Source organism: Vulpes vulpes, chromosome 9 (assembly GCF_048418805.1).
Source record: "Vulpes vulpes isolate BD-2025 chromosome 9, VulVul3, whole genome shotgun sequence".
NCBI lineage: Eukaryota > Metazoa > Chordata > Mammalia > Carnivora > Canidae > Vulpes > Vulpes vulpes.
The window spans coordinates 99,956,438-99,976,083 of record NC_132788.1 but is presented as its reverse complement, the minus strand read 5'-3'; the positions used below and the strand labels follow the sequence as shown (position 1 = coordinate 99,976,083).

The 19,646-nt window shown below is 51.5% G+C and overlaps 1 protein-coding gene across 2 annotated transcripts; it reads right to left on the bottom strand.

The window, feature by feature from the left end:
- Positions 1-1,492: 1,492 nt before the first annotated feature.
- Positions 1,493-19,567, bottom strand: AKAP8 (A-kinase anchoring protein 8). Of its 2 annotated transcripts, none has more exons than XM_025989750.2 (14): positions 19,270-19,567; positions 16,795-16,833; positions 15,303-15,335; positions 14,553-14,829; positions 13,591-14,086; positions 12,967-13,096; positions 12,688-12,734; positions 11,535-11,568; positions 9,506-9,593; positions 7,043-7,184; positions 6,640-6,733; positions 6,064-6,194; positions 4,912-5,007; positions 1,493-3,214 (listed from the first exon to the last, which is right to left on the bottom strand). In XM_025989750.2, exons 1-14 carry the CDS (start codon positions 19,286-19,288, stop codon positions 2,744-2,746), a joined length of 2,097 nt encoding a protein of 698 aa, XP_025845535.2. In that variant the 5' UTR covers positions 19,289-19,567; the 3' UTR covers positions 1,493-2,743. The 2 variants fall into 2 exon arrangements, with proteins under 2 accessions (XP_025845535.2, XP_025845534.2); XM_025989749.2 differs by lacking the exon at positions 19,270-19,567 and adding an exon at positions 18,688-19,263.
- Between the last annotated feature and the right edge of the window lie 79 nt (positions 19,568-19,646).

The following is a 19,646-nucleotide window of genomic DNA, read 5'->3' as shown; positions in this document are numbered from 1 at the left end:
CTTTACAGATTGGGCCACCCAGGTGCTGGATTGTCCACTTGAAACTGGTTAATGGGGGGGCGCCTGGGTGGCTCAGTCCGTGAAGCATGCATGGGACTCTTGATCTTGGGGTTGTCAGTTTGATCCCTACATTCGGTGTAGATGCTACTTAAAAGTCTTAAAAACATTTGAAAGATAAAATGGTGAATGGCTTATTTTATGTGAATTTTACCTCTGAATCCAATGTTGGGCTCATCAAATCACTTTTTTCAACAGTGCCAAATGTTTACTCATTCAATTCTGATACCCAACCCTGTGAGAGTGGATTGCCCCCTAGCTCACCACGTTGTCTAATTTATCTATATAAATTAAAGTGTACCTGCATCAGATAGTGTTTTGAGAGGAGGGTAGTGGTATGGGGGCTCTAAGTCTGTTTGTTGAAAACCAACCTCATTGGCCTCAGTGTCCTTATAAAAGATAAAGTGGCCCAATACATATATTTAGATTTTTAAAGATTTTGACATAGGGGTCCCTGGGTGGCTCAGCAGTTTGGCACTGTCTTTGGCCCAGGGCATGATCCTAGAGACCTGGGATGGAGGCCCCCATCAGTCTCCCCACAAGGAGCCTGCTTCTCCCTCTGCCTGTGTCTCATGAATAAATAAAATCTTAAGAAAAAAAAAAAAAGATTTTGACACAGAGTATGAGGGGGTGGGACAGAGGGAGAAGCAGACTCCCCGCTGAGCAGGGAGCCCCACCTGGGACTCCATGTCAGGACCCTGAGGTCATGACCTGAGCTGAAAGCAGACACCTGAGCCACCGAGGCACCCCTAACCTTTTTAAAGGTGCTCTGTAAAGCTCATGGCCCCTGGTGTCTCACAGATCTGGATACTTTTTTTAAATAAAGACTTTATTCATGAAACAGGCAGAGACAGAGGCAGAGGGAGAAGCAGACTCCTCACAGGGAACCCAATGCGGGACTCAATCCCAGGACCCCAGGATCACGCTGAGCCAAAGGCAGATGCTCAACCACTGAGGCACCCAGGTGCCCCCAGATCTGTGGACTGATTTGGGTTATCTATACATCTTTGCTAGGGGACTCTAAAAGTTACTCTAACTGCCCCTGCAAGTGGGAAGTGACCTAAGTGAGGGACCTTGTTTATTCCCGTCCCTTCTGGGGACAGAAGGGCACCCCTTTGTGCAATCCAAGTAGTTACTCCCATCTTGGGGGAGGGGGGCCTGGTAAGCTCAGTGTAGAAGTAAAACGATTCATGTCCTTTCACACTGGGTGGGAGACGAAGAACCACACTGAAATGGAGATTTAATGGTGGGCCTTGGATCACATTTACAAGAGAAACAGAGCAGTTTCAGAGTTTTGTTATCCTTGAGGCTACTGGTGTTCAACGGCACCAGCTTTTTTGCCTCAAGAGAAGCAGCTTCAAAGAGCACACGCAACCTGTGTCCAAGGCACATCTGTGTAGTAGCGGCGACGAGCGCAGACAATTCAGAGACACCATTTTCTTGCGTACTGAGCAATTTATTTGTTTCTAGTTCTTATATTGACTTTTCATAAATATCCATCTCACATCTCCAATAAAGGCCCTTGAGAGCAGGGCCCATCTCTTACTTTTATTGTGAATTAGCACCTGGAACACAGTAGATGCTCAACTCTTTTACCATCTAGTAAATTCCCTCTGGCCAATGCTTCCCCAAATGAGACCGTTCAGGGGTTTGCAGGGAAATAGACCCAGCAGTATCATTTCAAAAGGGAAGCATCTCCCACTTCGATTATATGAAAGTCTAACTGTTGCTTGCTACCCTCTTAACACGTGCTAGCTAGCTTTTCTTTCTCACAGATTCAGAAAACCTCCAAAGGAATAGTATCTATTTGAAATGTATTTATTTCACTATATTCATTTCTTACAGGTAGCATCTATCTATGGCAATTTAGTTTGTTTTCCATTCATGAGAGTGACACCAAGTTTTCTTTTTAAATACGGTTAAGTAGTAGTAACTCAGTTTAAAGGGAAACAAAAACAAAAAACCCTGAAGTAACAGAGGTGGAACAAAAATGAGGTAAAAACGAAAAAAAAGAACAAAAAAACCTCCAAACTAGAAAGGTGATTCAAAGACTAAAGATTGGGAAAATAATGCCCTAGGCAAAATGTCCTCATTCTTGAGGGGCAAGAGGGAGGGCTTCCAAGGGTGCAGGTCTGTTAGATTCAGGAGGCCTTTGAACAGAGTTCACCAATGTGACAGAGCCAACGTCGCAGTAACAAGATCCTGCTACATCTTGTGAGGATCACACACCCATACGCGGTGTGCTACCAAAGCAGGTCAAAAACTGAAGCCAAAGCAAATTCTTAAATCTTAAAAAAATCCTTTATAAAGCAAGATATATCCTAGTATTAAGCTGGTCTCAGGGGAAAAAAAAATAATATAAAGGGCATTCAGCCAGTAGCTGTATTTAACAAGCAAAATATCATCAAAATCTAATGATCCAACTTTTATTATTCCAACTGCAGTGTAGCGACGTCACAGCCACTTGGGGGGAATGTACAACTTCCGCAGCCTTCACACCACGGCAGAAAGCCATACAACTTTAAAGATGATAAGCCCATGAGGTACGCTTTTTTGAAGGAAATGGCTGGGTCTCTTCACCAAGGTTTCCAGCATGTTCCAGTAACACACACCCCAGTTCTGCTTACAAACAAAAGGAGAAAGAGCAATGCATTATGAAATCCATCCCTTGCCACAGGGAGGTGGGTCATTCCGTGGGGGTGACATCTTTGGGCTCTGCCTCAGTCTGTTCTGCTTTGGTTTCTGTGACCGGCGGGGCAGGAGCTGCGCCCCTCACCGCGCCGTCCACTGCGCCGTCCGTCTCTGCCACCACCTCCTGCTCTTCACCTGTGGCTTCGGTGGTTTCACCTCCAGCCTCTGCGTTGGCGTCACCCTTCTCTGGAGCTGCGCCACATGGTGTCTCCACTTCCACCAGCTGCTCAGAGTGGGGACTGTGAGTTGCCTCGGCTGCATCCACGGGGCCTTGCCCTTCGGGCGGCGTGTCACTGCCTTCTGGGGCCGGTGCCCCCTCCCCATCTACTGCTCTCACTGCTGCTGTGATGACCTCAGCCAACACCTCTGCGGCCACCTCCTCGGGTGTCTCCTCCTTCTCACCTCCTAAAGTGTCATCTCCTTCGATTTCTGGGTCGACGGCTTCGCTAGTGAAAGGGTCTTCACCCTGGCCAAGAGGAGCAACAGGTCAGTGCAAAGGTGAGACAAGGGGCCCAGGTTGCTGGGAGTCAGGGTTTTGACGCTGAGCAGCCAACGGGAGAAACCCTTTCAGCTACGGCAGGTGAGTGCATCCCACAGGGGCTCAGCGCCTTCGGCTTCTCGGAAGAGCCTTACGGCAACCATTTTTGCATCTTTACACTTTTATTGTCTTACTTAGTTAGCTAAGGCCTGGAGTACAAATAAAGGGCTGAGTCAAGGGCTGTTCTTGTTTTCAGCACTAGTAATTTTGATATTTACAGTGGGTTTTTGAAAAATGTACTTTTCCCTCCCCCTTCAAAGACTTTTTTGGATGAAGTATTTACAAATATTTACTACAGCTGCCTACCTGCCCCCCCCCCCCCCACTGTTCTGCATTTTTCATTCAAGCATATAATGGTGAAGAAGTTTAAAAAGACCTAGGATTTCTTAACCCAATTAAAACAAAAAAGCCTCATAACAGAAGTTATGACTATTTACAATTTTAGCTTCATTTATTTTATTTTTTAAAGATTATTTATGTGTTTATTAATGAGAGACAAAGAGAGGCAGAGACACAGGCAGAGGGAGAAGCAGGCTCCACGCAGGGAGCCTGACGTGGGACTTGATCCTGGGTCTCCAAGATCAGGCCCTGGGCCAAAAGCAGCACCAAACCACTGAGCCACCAGGTCTACCCAATTTTAGCTTCATTTAAAAGCACACAGCCCTGGTTACGGTTACAAGGGTGCCCCATTCTGCAGATAAGGAGAGTCAGCAACTTGCCCAAGGCCACACAACTACTGAACTCCTGTCAGGACACAGAAGTCAAACTTAGACTAAAAACTGTCTCTGCGGGCACTGAGGCGGACACTTGACGGGATGAGCACTGGGTGTTTTTCTGTATATTGGTAAATTGAACACCAATAAAAATTAATTTATAAAAAAAAAAAACTGTCTCTGGCTTAGAAAATATAAACATCACTGGCAGATTAGCAAATAGGTTTTAAAATGCAGTATTTAGGGGGTGCCTGGTTGGCTTAGGGGAGCACGCGACTCTTGATCTCTCTGAGCAGCCAATGGGGGTCAGGAGTTCGAGCCCCACATTAGGTGTGGAGATAACTTGAAGAAAAAAATTTTTTAAATAAATTCAATAAAATTAAAACCAAAAACACAGGGATGCCTGGGTGGCTCAGTGGTTGAGTGTCTGCCTTTGGCTCAGAATGTGATCCCGTGGTCCTGGGACTGAGTCCCACATTGGGCTCCCTGCATGGAGCCTGCTTCTCCCTCTGCCTATGTCTCTGCCTGTGTCTCTCATGAATTAATAAATCTTTATACACACACACACACGTCTCTCTCTCCAAACACACTGACCAGGCCTGACTCTTAAATTGGTTGCTCTTTCTGGCTTCTTTCCTGGACAACTATCAGCTAACTTGGATTTTTCTGTGAGCATCTTGGCATCATTGCTCAGTACTTCGTGGATATTCAAGGTTTCTCATGGTGAGCCCACAACCATGCCCACAAGTGGGGAATCACAGGAAATCCATTGTTGTGGAATTCCCACTCATGATACATTCTTCAAAACAATCCGAACTGCTAAATACTGCACTCTGGATGCAACTCCATACTTGCAGAGTTCATCCTGCATCCCAAAAGTTTTTCCCATAAACTGCACTCCTCAGCACAAACCTTGAGGTATTTTTCCAGCATCTTCACTATGTGTCTGTTGTTCAAAACACTCTTAGCCACATGAAGACTGGTCTTCTTGAACTGTTCAGCAGCCAACTGTAAAGGAAACCAAACATGGACTTTGACACATGGTGTGCGCAGAGGAGCGAGCAAACAAACTGGCCAGGCTGTACCGAGTTGCCCCGGGAGCAGCCCTAGACAAAAAAGTGACTACCACCTCTCTTCACCATGGCAGATCCTGCAATGCCAGGGTCTGAGAATGAGAGAAAGAAGGCCCTGGAGGGACACCGGAGCTCAGACTATGAAACAGCACAGAGAAGCCTGATAATCTTAAGAGACAGAAGAACAGGCACAACACTGACGTCCAGTACCTTGTGCAGGAGCAAGGCAAGCTTTTTCTTTTTCAGTTCTTTGAGTTCTAGTGACTTTACCAGTAAAATCAGCAGCAGAAGTAGGAATGCTGCAACTATTTGGCTGTTTAGAGCTCAAGCCATTCAAAGGATAATCCCTTGTTTGTACAGTGCTCGGTGGACGAGCTTTCATGAGGTAGGAGATGTGTGGGCAGCACTCAGGACAGGCGGTGAGAGCCCGTGGGCCAGGCATGGCCATGCCCATGCCTTCCATCTGGACTCTGGCCACTCTAGCCCATGAGCAGCACACCTGAGGTGTTAGAGATCTCGTGTCCCACCAAGCCCGAAACATTTGCGATTTGACCCTTTGTAAGAGATCTGCTGATACCCTTGAGCTACATACACATTTAGCCACAGGCCCCAACGGCTAGTGAAGGCCCAGTTAGTTCTTGACTCCGGGTCCCCCAGGCCACTGTGCTCTTCTTAACGACCCTCAGCCCCTGCTTCTGGGAAATCCAGTTTGTCAGGAACTGGGAAATTTCCCTGTGTGGTTTATAGGGAACATTTTTAACATTTTTTAAGGAGAGTTTCAGCTACTCTATGTAAAGTCAACCTCCAGCAACACACTGTTTCACATGATACTAGAAACTGGGACACCTCCTACAGCCTGCTGATGAAATCATAGTCGGTGGAACCTGTCAAGAGCCCCTGATCAGCTAACATTCCCCACAAGACACAGAAGGCTCTGAACATCACTGCCAGAGGCCTGGAAGTGCTGGCCAGGCCTGAAGAGGGGACTCACCCTGCGGTTGTGATTGTGGTCCACCGAATGCAGGTGCCGTTGGAGGAGCTGATGCTGCGCAGGGATTAGCATGTCACAAGCCAGGCAGTGAGCAGCCTCTATCTTCTTGAAAAAGTGTTCCTGGCCAATCCCTGTAGATACAACCCAAGTCTGGTGTGATCCGGGACAGCAGGCAGGTGATGCTCTCCTCCTGCTCCCCAGAAGGGCTCCCATTTTCTCCTGGTAGTCCATGAGGACTAGGTTGGGAGAGAATCTGTGGGGTCATCACCCGCCCTCCAGCATGACTGTGTGGATGGAAGCACCTCCACATCTGGGGGTTTTATTCTTCAACTTTTCTCATCCCTCTGGTCATTTCTCTTCAAAAAAGGAAGACCTCAGAAAGCTTCATATCAGTCCAATAAGCAGCCAGTAGAGCTGGGACATTCATCAGGCCACACTTATGGGCTTTATATTGCGAGACAGCCTGGCTGAGGGTCTTCCTGTCACATTCTCAGCAGCCCTGTGTTGGGCTGGCTTTGTACCCAGCTGCACGCCTTAACAGCATGTGGAATAGTGCACCCCAGGATCCTGACTCACCTTTGAAAGGATCTGGTTTGGGCTTCGTGCTTTCCTTCTCCATCAACTCCTGCCGCCGCTTCTCAATCTTCTTATTCCTGTTCACAATATACTCCTAGAGGAGATGGCACCAAATGAAACGAGGACAGGGTGCTGTATGTGCCTGACTCTCAGTTCACCCAGGGCAGCTGCCAAGCCCCCAGCAGAGGATGGCCCGGTCTCAGCTGTCTCAGCAGCAACGTGGGCAGAACTCATGGGAACTACAATGGCCACAGCGCTTGGGTCTCCCTCTGACCTGGGACTTGTACGCTGTTATTGTGGAAAGTCCAGGCCTCTTATTTCCCTCCCCTTTCCCTTCTCTGTAGGGATCGGATTCCTATAGGACCATCAGGAAACACTCTGACAAAGGCTAAGTGTGCTTTACCTGGAGGAATTCCACTGTCTTGTCAGGGAGTTTGGTACTTATAAACCTCAGTGTCTCTTTGTGAAATTTGCTCTGTAGATGTTTCTGGATTTCTTCATCTTCAAAACTACGAAACTTGCACACAGAACAGGCGAACTGAATCCTGGAGAAGATAAAAAGAGCAATGAGTAGGAATAACCATGGGGATCCTGGGGTGGCTCAGCGGTTTGGCACCCGCCTTTGGCCTAGAGCATGATTCTGGAGACCCGGGATCGAGTCCCACATCGGGCTCCCTGCATGAAGCCTGCTTCTCCCTCTGCCTGTGTCTCTGCCTCTCTCTCTCATGAATAAATAAATAAAATCTTAAAGAAAAAAAAAAAAAAAAAAAAGGAATAACCAGCTCATCTCTGGTCAGAATGGAAACAAGATAGTAATTTCTGTACCCAGGCTTCTGATTGTGTGAGGCATCATAGTAAGTTGCCTCAGGTCTCCCCATTCCAAGAACGGGGGTAAATCTTGCAAGTGTTTCAGGAAAAGGATTCATGCACCCCATCAGTCTTTTTGGCCCAAAGTTCCACAAGAGAACACCCAAAAGTGGAGACTTTCCAAACTGTGGACTACCTAAAAGCCCCAAACCACTGCTCTGGGGGTGTAGTACCTAACTCCATTAACTTCTTTCTATAGCCACCAGGATAATACAGGGTAACCTCATTTTAATGTGAAGGAGTAATTCCTGAAGGCCTTCCACAGCTTAAAATTCACAAAACCCAAGACCAATTTTCCCATGGGACTCCACATAAAGCCCTATCATATCAAATTCTGTGGCTAGAAACTGACATCTTGGGGTGCCTGGGTGGCTTAATCAGTTAAGCTCTGTCTCTGGCTCAGGTCGTGGTCCTGAGGTCCTGGGATTGAGCCCCACATTGAGCTCCCTGCTCAGTGGGGGGCCTGCCCCTCCTTCTGCCTGTTGCTCCCCCCCTTGTGCTCTATCAAATAAATAAAATATTTTGGAAAAAAACTCAAAAAACCAAAAAAATCTGACATCTCTTTGTTGCTTACTTTAAATTTTTTTTTAAGAAAGATTTATTTATTTATTTATTCATGAGAGACACAGAGAGAGGCAGAAACACAGGCAGAGGGGAAGCAGGTTCCCTGTAGGGAGCTCGATTCGGGACTCGATCCACCAGGATGATCCAGGATCACACCCTGAGCCAAAGGCAGATGCTCAATGGGAGCCACCCAGGTGCCCCATGTTGCTTACTTTCAAAACCTCACAAATGCAATCATGCTGTAAGGCAAGAGGAGAGTAGCCTGCAGAGCCCTACGTCCCCACAGTGGGGCACCACTTCCCTTGGCTCTGGGCTAACAGCACAGGCCCTGGGGCACTCAGGATTCCTCAGGTACCAACACAAGACTCCTTCCTGCCAGGTCCCAATGCCTGGCTTCTGACCTCTGGAAAAGGCACAAGACGCTTATGTTTGCACATACGCCTAACAGAAAAGTGAAAAGAAAGCTCTGGGACCCTATGTGTACCAAAGAAGTGCAGGATTCATGACTCTTGCCGCATCTTTACCTCCCCTGTGACAATTTCTCCTAGTCTCTTTGAGGACCCTCCATTGCTAGGGTGGAGTCTAAAGATTCCTTCCAGAAAAAAAAAAAAAAGTCATCTCAGTTCTCCTGGGGCATGAAAATAATCTAGCCATCATATATTCATCTGTTTGAAAAACAAGCATTTTGATGACTTTCTGTTTAACACTCGGAAGCACCTACCTTCCATTCAGTTCCTGGCTTTGTCTCTGCTGTTGGTTGTTTTACTAATGTTTCTTTTGCATTTCTTTGCACAGGGAAAGCACAACCTGATCTGAGCTTTAGGAGCAAGGACTGCCCCTCAAGTCAGAAGGAGAGCCTGTGCATTAAGAAATAGCCACAGGCAGTCAAGGCCAGAGCAACCTAGGGCTCCCATGGCCACCAGTGATTTACATATCTAGTCACCAGCACCTGATCACTGGAAAGGCTGAGAGGCACATGGTGCAGTCACACCAACACCCTTTGCACTTTTGCCATTCTTTTCCATTTAGAGACAAGATTTGTAAGGCAACATCCCTGCATATGTAACTGTCACGGTAACTTCAGAGGTGGTCTGGATTTGGGCAAGACACCCAAAGCACCTTCTTAGCAGCTCTGCTGAACAAAGTTCACCTGTCTGGGGTGACAAATAAGAGCCAGGGACAAGGAAACTCCCCACAGGGGAGCCAGAGAGCCCCCTGCTGGACACAGGCCTCAAAGACTCAGTGGAAGATTGGAATGCCATCTATCCGTGTTCCCCAAGTTTTGCATCTCTGGATCTGAGCGGGATTTCCAAACAGACTCCAGAGGCCAATCAAACTGGCTGCCCCTGCACTGTCAGGTTAAGGTGGATGAACTCAGGAGAACTGGGACAACGCTCAGCTTCCAGCCAAGCTCCCACCTCACCGGCCTCCTCACCTGTCAGCCGCTCGGTCTCGCATTCGGTCTCTCCTCCTTTGCTTTTCTCTTCTCTTCTTTACTTCATCATCCTCATCGTCCTTCTCTCCTGCAACAGAGAAGTTCCTTCGAGATGCCCTGAGGACCCTGCAGAGGAGCTGAGCAGCAGGGCCTCAATGGCGGCCACAGCTCGGCCACCACACCCTGTACCTGCTGCCACCACACACGGCAGGGCCAGGACAGCCTGAGGCACTGGCACCAACAGTCTGTCCAAGGCTCCCCACAGGGATGGGCCTCTGATGCCGAATCCTTGGGAGTTCCCAGGGAGTCACCTTACCCCCTCCCCATGGCCTGATACAGCTGGGATGGCCAGGGAGCTGGCCCGCCCATCCCACTCACACCGTGGCCCACCTGCCTGTCCTTCCCTATCCTGCTTTTCCAATCCAGTGCCCTACCACTGGGTCTTCTCCCAAAGTCACTTAAAGAGAGAGAGAAGCAGTTCTTCCCAGATAAAAGAGGCAGCAGCTGGAAGGCCTCAGAAAATAAAGCAAGCCACTCTACCGCCCTCCGTCCCACCTCTAGGTGGACCATGACGACAGTTCCGTCAGCCTCCTCTGAACTAGGGCCTCAGCAGGTCTGACAGTCCTTGCTGGCCCAAACTCTATCTTCCACTCACAAAAACCGTCCATCTAGGGCTTTCCCAGGGCTATGAGGGAAGCAGTCCTAGAAACAAAAGTGGGAAGAGACCAACTGGTCCTCCGTCGTCCCCAGGGCCAGCGCAGGAGCTCCTCCGAGAGCTGTGCAGCCCAGCGTCCCAGCGTGAGGCCAGGCCAGGCCATGGCGGCTCAGGGCCAGGGCCAGACACTGAGGAAAGGTTGGATAAGCATCTGAACTGTAACCCCTACCCCTGATGCCAGTCACGAGACTGTCCCACGAAGATGGCGACCGGCGTGCGCTGCTCAGAAGCCTCTCAAAAGGGCGTGTGGGGTTTTTGGCAAGAGGTCACTGCCTGAAACTATTACTGCTGTTTAATAGCAAAGTCATCCCGGGTAGGCAGCAGGACCTGTGCGCAATAAACATGTCACCTTTGCTTTAGCATTTGCCCTGCTGCACGAGCTGCTAAATGCTCTGCGTGGTCCCAAGCTACAGGCATAACTGCTTTAGTAAATGAGGTGAGAGGGCCTTGGTGGGTTGGCTCAGCCTAAACACACAGGAGAAGGAGCATCTATGCCAGGGGCCTGCAAGTTTATGGGAGCAGAGCCACAAAGGAGCCAGCGTGTGATTCTTGGGGAAAACCAGCTATGGGCAGACCCATGGAAACAGGAAAAGAAACAAATGGCTTGTGGGTAAGTTCAAGGCCACGCTGTCTCAGGCTGCTTCTCTATGTTCCCCCCAACAAGGTTTAACTTTGCTCTGCTCTTGCCGCTTACTTTGGGCTCTTGGGTCCCCTATAAGGGCACTGGTGAGCCCTGCTGAGCAGTGATGGTCTCTGGAGGATCCTGGGCTTGGGTGTACCTGACTGGCCTCCCCTCCCCACAACCAGCTCCCAACCCGGGCATGTGTCTGAACTCTGTCCCACACAGCAGAGAGCGCTGCTGCTGTCAGCATCCCCACCACAGAGGCTGAGGGCACAACCCTGGGCTGGCAACTGAGGAAAGTGTGAAAAGAAGCCCAGGAAAAGACAGTACAGGGACCTGCACTGGCCAGTAAGTAACAGAGAAGATGGGCTAGAGTATGCCTCTTCTGTTCTTTCTTGCATTTCTGAGACTCTCCCTTCCCTACCACTGCAAGCTGTTGCAGATACTCAGGAATGAGTTTTCCCTCTCCACAGCCTGCCTCAAGTGAGGCAAACAGACCTGTTTCCAGCAAGTGTTGCTCTAAGCCTCAGGGTGGGCATCATGGCCAAGGCCCAGCCAGTGGCCACAGCCCCTCTTCTGCCCTGAGCCACCAGTCCCCTCCATCCAGGCCCCAGGCTTGCTCAGAAGGCCAGCCCGGCTGGAAGCGGGGCACACAGGAAAGTAAGCTCAAAGAGACACCGAGTGATGCCTACCTCTCTGCCTCCCGGGGTCGAAGAATTCATCCTCCTGAAAAAGGGCACACACAAAGTCGGGCTATGAGGTAGAGTTTCCAGAACCCTCCACAACTGACCCAGCACCCTGCCACCACCTGGTCATAATATGTCAGGACAAGTCCCAGGGCGGTGGAAGAGGCTGTGTGTCCTGTCACCGCTCTTGGTTGCCTTCTGAGATTCTGTAATGACCAATGTGCTTTTTTATTAAAGTCACTGGCCCTTTTCCAGTTATTTCTACAGCCAAAGAACCACCCTGGCAAACAAACGCGCACCTGCACAGTTCTGCAGTGGGAGCACCGATGGCCCATTCGTCCGCTCTATGTCAAGAGACTCTGACTGGTGGGATGCCAGTTCCAGCACTCTTTACCGAAAAGGGGCTTTATCAAGTTCCTGGCCATCTGTTCGTATTTATTGATGGTGGTAACAAACCAGGTGTAGATTAAAAAACAATACAACTGAAAATCGAAACACAGTCCTGTTTCTTAGGCATTGGGCTCAAGGTTAAAATAGGTCACCAGCAGAGACAGATTCCCAGAATCAAGATCAAAGCAAGCCCAACAGAGAGTGAGACTCGCTGATAACAGCTGGAAATACACTGTATCCTGCCCACCCCAGAGCTGACCATCAGAAGTACTTGGTCTAGGCCTTCATACACCCAGGTCTCCAGGCCATATCCCAGACACAGGTCAGAACTTACAGGGGCAGCAAGGGCTTACCACCTAGGTGCTTGTGCAGTCATGGCTCATAGGGCCTTATATGCCTTTCTCCTGCACCTGGTATTAAGGGCTGAGCGACAAGGAGGCAGCTCAGCACCAGCACAAGGCTGGCAGTACCTGAGTCTTCAGCCTGAGCCCACACAGCCCACGGCACTTACCACACGTGTGGCCCACGCCCATCACTGAGGACGTGAGAGCGGCTGGGGAGAGGGATGGGAATTTCCTTGGGAAGAGAAGGATTGTTACTAGTACAAAACTCTTAGAATCCTAGCTGCAAGTCAGGCTATTAAATACAATCACAAAGTGGTCAAGTCTACCATAGACGCTGTTGCTGCCTCTTTGGAAGAAAGGCTAACGCAAAGGAAAAATCCCATGCTACAGAAACAAAGGAGGGTGACCAGCGAAGATGGACTTACACCCCTGAATTCTTCATCTCCTGACCGGAAGTCAGCAGCTCCATCATCTACCAGACACAAAGAAGAGGGAAAGTCAGCCCCTTGGAGATTGGCCCACTCCGTTTCACCCTCCCCAGCTTGCCATCCAGGGTGACCGTGCTTGTCCTGACTGCAGTGGGGGCTGCAGGAGCGCAGAGGACACGTGCCACCCTCGAGTTCAACACCTGTCCACTGTACACATGGGTAGGCAGAGCACCAAGCACGAAACAGACTCATTTTACGAAACCACCCAGGGCCTACCGTTTTCGGAAAAATCTCCTTCGCTGTCAGCCCGGGCCAATTTGGCATCTGGCTCATCGTAGATCTGCAACTGCTTCCGTTTCCTGCCCATGCCGTCTGGGCCGCAGCGGTCAAACCCTCTCCGCCTGGGCTACAGACACAAGCACATCCGATGTACCGCTTACCCGGACCATTAAGATACCCCAGAAAAACGGAGAACAGAGAAGTTGTAAGATCAGAGATCAGAGGCAGAAAAGATCTTTTCAGGAAACGAAGATGATAGAGTCGAGCCCCACCCCCACCCCCAATGGAAGAAGTCAAGACACAAAAGGCCACGTGTTATATGATTACATTCGTAAGGAAGGTCTGGGAGAGGAAGCTCTCCAAAGAAGAAAGCAGACTGGCACTTGCCAAGTACAGAGGAGGGGACCAGGACTGGGAAGTACTGCTAGTGACAGTGGTTTGCATCTTTTCTGGTTGACGGCAATGTCGTAAAACTAGATGGTGGTGATGGCTACACAATTCTGTACGTTTTTACTAAAACCCGAACTGTGCACTTAACAATGGGCGAATCGTACGGGATACAAATTTATCTCCATAGAGTTGTTGGCAAAGAAGGCAGATTACAACTTCCGGAGGGCTTACCCGATCCCTCATCCGCGTCTGTGACCGGCCACATCCATAGGGTACTGAGTTGTCATAACCGCCGGCCCCCTGCATGCCCATCACACCGAAGTCGGGGGCCATGGACTGGGAGAACAGGGAAGGAGGCGGCCTGCTGGGGGAGGGGCCGCCAAGGCCCCGTCCACCCACATAGTTCAGCTCTGGCCAGGGAGCAGACAGGGGCTCCGAAGAGGCCGAGGGTGGCATGAAAGGGTCGCTGCGCATGAAGGTGCTGGGGTTGCTCCGGTCCTGGAAGCGGCCCTGGCCCTGGCCCTGGCCCCGGCCCCGCATGAAGCCATCAAGGGAGCCCCGCTCACGGGCTGGGTCCCGGCAGTCGCCATACTGACTGCTAAAGCCACCATTTCGGTCAGGCATGGGGTCAAAGTCATAATCGTAGCTATAGCTGGGACGATAGGGATGGTGCTCCGGGAGGCAAGACCTGGAGTCATAGGACTCGTACGACTGGAAGCGGAAGGAGCTGCAAAGGAAGCAGAACCGTCACTACACTCTAGGCACAAGCCCAAGCCTCCTGCAAAGCTGGCTTCCCAACATTCAGAACAGCACTCCACGCTGCCACACAGCCCTCCTAAATAGTCCGAAGGCAAAACAGAAAAATAACCCCCCTGAACATTGTTGATGAAGTACAGAGCCCTTGACCACAAAAACGAGAGAGTCTACAGGTACCTGAAGCAGAAATAAGGAACCTAGCACACTAGCTAGTTTAGCCAACAGTCATACCTTAAGCCCAATCACTCCGGACTCCAACTAGTCCTATCACAATGACCGCCCCAATAACTGCCCGACTCAACTACTCTGCACACAGGAGGGAGTTGTGGAAAAGCCCTCCCTGAAAGAGGGGGTGCCCACTGCCACCTGCACAAAGCTGGGGTATGTGTGTGTGTCTGTGATAAGATCCCCAGGGAAGGGTTCGGATCCATAATCACCTCTCCCGGTCCTGCATGCCCTCCCCACCGCCGCTGCTCCCGCCCCTGCCTCCTTCCTTGGACATCATGTCCAAACGCTGGTTGATCTTGGCAATGAGAGAGTCAGAATTGTCGGTGCATGGTTCTGGGCCATAAGAAGCCATGTGGACGGCAGGGCCCCCAGCTCCCAGGCCATCGCTGGCCTTGGTGGTCTCCCACGAGGCTGGACCATAGCTGTAGGACGCTCCTGTGGTGACGCTGGTATTCTGGGCTCCATAGTAATTGTAGTTTTCATAACCTGCCATACGAAAGAAGAGCCAATAAGATATCAGCAGCCACAAGGTCAGTCTACAGCAGACACGTCTGGGGAGAAGCACCCCACTACTCATATGAAGGAAGAGCATCAAGGAACCATGCTGTCATCACCCCACACTGTGCACATCACCTGCCAAAAGGCAGGAAGAGAAGGGCAGGGGCACAGCCTCAGCAATGAGTGGTGGGTTTTCTGTCCAGATCCAAATCTTGTTCCCCATCCAAAGCCAGAGGTGGCTGAGAGCCCACAGGTGGCAGGTGGAGCTGCTGCTTCCAGAAGAGAACCACAACCCCCAGCTTCCAGGAAGTTCTTGAGGATGCCCAGACCTGCCAAGCCTTCAGGAGAGCTAGGAGCACAGCTAGAATGGGAGATGGGGATGGGAGGTCCCTGTATCCCAAACCTTCTGTACAGCTGACCCGAGGCTTTCTTGCCCACCCACAGACACCCAGAGGGCCTACCTTGCCAGCTGGCCACACCAGTTCCATAGGCACCTTAGGGAAACAAAACACACAAGAGCTTTGCATACTGAGTTCAAAGTACCTGAAACAGCCTATGACAATTGTCACCTCATTCTACTATCCACAGGTTCAGGGCTGTTGTGGGAAGCACCCCTGGTTGTCCATTAAGGCCAGGAATGGCTGAGACCCACTAGCTGTAAAACTCATTTCCTAAAGAGCACTCAACTAAGCATAACCAAGACTTCTCTTGTAGGCAAGCCTGATCTCCCCCAACAGGACAAGCAGAAAGGACGCTGCAGCATTCCCAGGAAACGGCCGGTGAGGGCCACCAGCCAAGAGGTCAGATCCCCTGGCAGAGCCCTTCAAAAGTGCCAGTTCTTACCAGTAGCTGGAGCCTGGGCACCACTAACACGGACCATGCATCAGTGGAAAATCATGTCCCTAACTCAACTGAGCAAAGGGACATTATGTACCTTAGTGACATGGAGGGCCTCCTCCTGGAAAACTTAGCGATGGGTGAAAAAGTGACTCCACCACCCCTAATGGTGCTAGTGGCAAGTTCCCGGCTCAGAAAACAAAGAGAGCCCTCGTCCCATCCCCTGGAATAAATGCTGGCAAAAAGCAGAAAAACCTCACCACCGGGGAGAGGACATTCTGGTCCCTCAAACATACCGATCATCGTGATCTAGATTCCAGAGCAGGGCCAGCAAATAGGCCCCCACGCCAAATCTAGCCCACTGCCTGTTTCTATATGGCCGGCAAGCTAAAAATGGTTTTTACTTTTTTAAATGGTTGGGGGCAAGGGGATCAAAAGAATATTTCATGACATAGATTTTGAAAGGAAATGCATCATTCATATATCAGAACTCACAGAACTGTGCAACCAGTGATGACTAACTCTGGATTATAATTAACAACAAGGGGGACGCCTGGGTGGTTCAGTGGTTGAGTGGCTGCCTTTGGCTCAGGGTGTGATCCTGGGGTCCTGGGATCAAGTCCCACATCAGGCTCTGCATGGAGCCTGCTTCTCCTTCTGCCTGTGTCTCTGCCTTTCTCTCTGTGTCTCTCATGAATAAATAAAATCTTAAAAGACAATGTATCGACACTGACTTGCTACTGACAATAAATGTACTGAGGCAAGATGTTAATAATAAGAAAAAACTTATTATATCCTTGGCTATTTACTTAGAATAACCAAAATTCCTAAAATAAAAGCTGTCACATACAAAAATTATATTGTATGCAAATTTCAGGGACCTTACGTAATATTACTGCCACACCATCACACCCATTTTTTCATAAACATCTGTAACTTGCACTGCAGGGGAGCCAGTCAGAAAGCCCCCCAAAGCCAGAAAAAAAGTACTGTGTAGCCCTTTACAGAAAAGGTCTCTGGATCCACGGGCTAGCCCCAGTCCTCCTGTCAGCCCCCCACCAGGTTACAATCATGCTAGTGTTGGGGTGGAATCCATGCCTCCCCGTAAGGTCTTACCTTGGGTGTTGGTGGGTCCAGCACTCCATGCCCCATAGCCTGTAAAGAGAAGACATGTGAGTTAGGATCCTACTTGTCACGCCAGACAACGGGTGCTTCTGAGGTGCTCTGAGAAGCTTAAAGTGCTTGCCTTGAAGAAGAGTTTGGTGCCAGCCTCATAGGCAGAGGGCATAACCACAGTACTGTGCCTCTAAAAGTCCTTCACAGCTAGTTGATTGCATTACCACATTCCACCTATCTGTCTTTTCTATCTGCAGAAAAGAGCTGGGGGGAATAGGCTTTGGTGCCTGCTCTGCTGGTAGCCGGATGACGGACCTCGGCCAAAGCCTCAATCTGCAACTCAGGAGGACACAGGACACGCTGACAGCTAACCCAGTAGTAAGACACGGTTGTGCCTCCACCCCCCGTTCGGCTCACCTAGCAGCCATAAGTCCCCTGTAACCAAGAACAAAGTTCAGAATTTGGAGACAACAGGGCCTCTCTAGGCCTCACTTCTCTGTGACTTTGGACCATCCAATGCTCTCCTGGGCCTTTAAGTCCCAGGGCTTCAGCCTGGCCTAACGTATTGGGGCTGCACTCCTCTCTGTGGTGGTTCCTCTTGCCTCTGAGGACTCCCATGTCGGCCCTCTTCACTTCTGTGTCCCTGGAACCTCAAACAGAGCTGGGCACAGGTAGCTATCCATAACTGTCGATGATCCAACTTTTTGGAACAGGAATACCTCTCTTACTAGAACAACCTGAGCCACTAGCTAAGTGCCTAGTGTGTGCTAACACATGACAGGAACTGAGCACATGCTAGTGTCCCTGAGGGCCATTTAGAGATGGGAGAGCTCAGGCTTAGGCATTAGGGTACTTGAAATTTGCTGAAATTTACCCTCTGCAGGCTAGTCTCCCCATGCTACATGACATGTGTACGACAGGAAGAGCAGTGACAAGTAACCAATGACGCGTGACCAACTTGGAGGCACTGGTCTGAGCAAGCGTTGGCTAATCAGGTAAGCTCACTACGCCTCTTCAGATGGGTAACGTTTACCCTGTTGTACCCAGAGGCTCAAGAAGCTGTCACCTGCCCATGATCATAGAGCTGGAGAACGGAAGAACCGGGATGTGCCCTCAGATCAGATCTACGTGCCTCCTACAGCAGGAGAACAACCGTCAAGGTTCAGCAAGTCCTGAGAAGTAACTCTAGGCGGAAAAGCGATTAGGAGGATTCAGGGAGGCCCCACCATTTAAACTGAGCCTGAAGGGTTTTGGCAGATCAGAAGGGAGGGGAATAAAACCTCTTCATGCTCAGGGTGTGCACGGGGCCGGATGACTGGTGAAAGATCTGGTGGGAAGCCGGCGAAGAATTCTAAGACCCAGCTGAACTGAAAAAAGACCGAGAAAGCTAGGGTTGCTAGGGCAACCCAGGGCCCTGGAGACACGCAAGCACACCGTGCACCTCAGGACCTCTCTTGCAATTCCAGGTGCCGGATCCTAACACTGCCACCTTTCAAGACTGGTGCCTTCTCCAGCCGTTGTAGCAAAATGTAACTGCTTGTTTCTCCAACTTCATGTACTCGGAAAAGGACTGCACCCGCTCAAGCCCTGCCCCCCACGTATTCCAAACTTCGGCTGTTCCCAGCGGGCAAACTTGGCTTCCGGCACAGAGCAAACGCCTGCTAAGAATCTCGGGTTCCGGACACCGAGCCCAGGTCGCTCGAGAAGCTCCGTCCTGCCGCAGGCCCTGAGGCCCGAGTGGGGAAGGGGGCCTATTCTCCCTTTCGCAGCCCCCAGCCACCTCCAGGGCACCGCCGCAGCGCACGTCAGGACTCCGACTCTGCACGGAGACGCCCAACACCTGACCCCCGAAGTCCTGGGTCACGCACAGGCCAGGAGCCCGCCGCGACTGACCCCTGCAGAGGCCGCGCTCAGCTCCCCGGCGCTGCATCGCGGGGCTGGCGGGGAGGGACGGCTTCCGGGACCGGCGCGACGGACCACGTGCACCGCGCGGGCCCCGCCGAGCCCCACAGCCCGGGGACAGGCAGCCCAACTCCCTCGGCCTCCAGCCGCGGACCCCGCGCCCCACGAGCTTTCGCCGTGGCTCCGCCCCCTGGCGCCGCCATTTTGTGGCCTTCCAAAGGGGAAGGCGGGCCTCCGAGCGGCGGGGTCCACTGGCCCAGCCTCGCCGCGGCCGAGAGGGAGAAACGGCCGGCACAGCCCGAGGCGCCCCCCGAAGCCCGCCGCAGCGTCTGCCCGCCAAACCCCGCCCGCCTCCCCAAGCCTCGCCGGCCAATCCGCACGCAGCGCCCCGGGAGCGACGGCGCCGAGGTCCAATGAGCAGCGCGCGCGCGCCCCGGCCTCCTCTCCGCTCGGCCGGGTTGGAGTAACCGCGCTCCGCTGTAGGCCTCGGCCTGCAGCCTTGTACGCACCAGCGGCTGCGTCGCCTGAGCAGCGCCCGTCCGCCCCACCCCGCACCGAGGAACCCACACGAACCTCCGTAGCCCTGCTCCATGTCTTCAGCTCGGCCCGCCAGCAGCCCCTTTTTCTAGGCTGCCACAGGACGCATGCGCTCAACACACCTTCCGCCGTCCGCTACTGGAAGACCAGGAGCATACGTCACTCCTCCCGCGCCCCACCATTGGCTGGCTTTCACTGCGCACCCGCCCCTGTCGCCCCAGCGGGCCTTCCGGTTGCTTGGGCTCAGCTTTTACAGCATCTTGGGAGTTTTGGTCCGATCACGCAGTCTTACTGCGCGCAGGCGCTTCCCTCTTCCTTCCCGCCGCCAGTGCGCAGGCGCAGCCCCACCCTCCCCCGGGCCCCGCGCGCAGGCGCACGCCATTCCTTCCTATGCCGATGGTGCCGCATACCAA

Excerpts from the sequence above, each read along its gene's own strand:
- AKAP8 (XM_025989749.2), bottom strand. The coding sequence starts at position 18,724 with ATGCAGCGCCGGGGAGCTGAGCGCGGCCTCTGCAGGG. Across the intron at positions 16,834-18,687 it reads TGAGCGCGGCCTCTGCAGGG|GCTATGGGGCATGGAGTGCT; the intron begins GTCAGTCGCGGC and ends TTCTCTTTACAG. Across the intron at positions 11,569-12,687 it reads GAGATGAAGAATTCAGGGGT|GAGGATGAATTCTTCGACCC; the intron begins GTAAGTCCATCT and ends GCCCTTTTTCAG.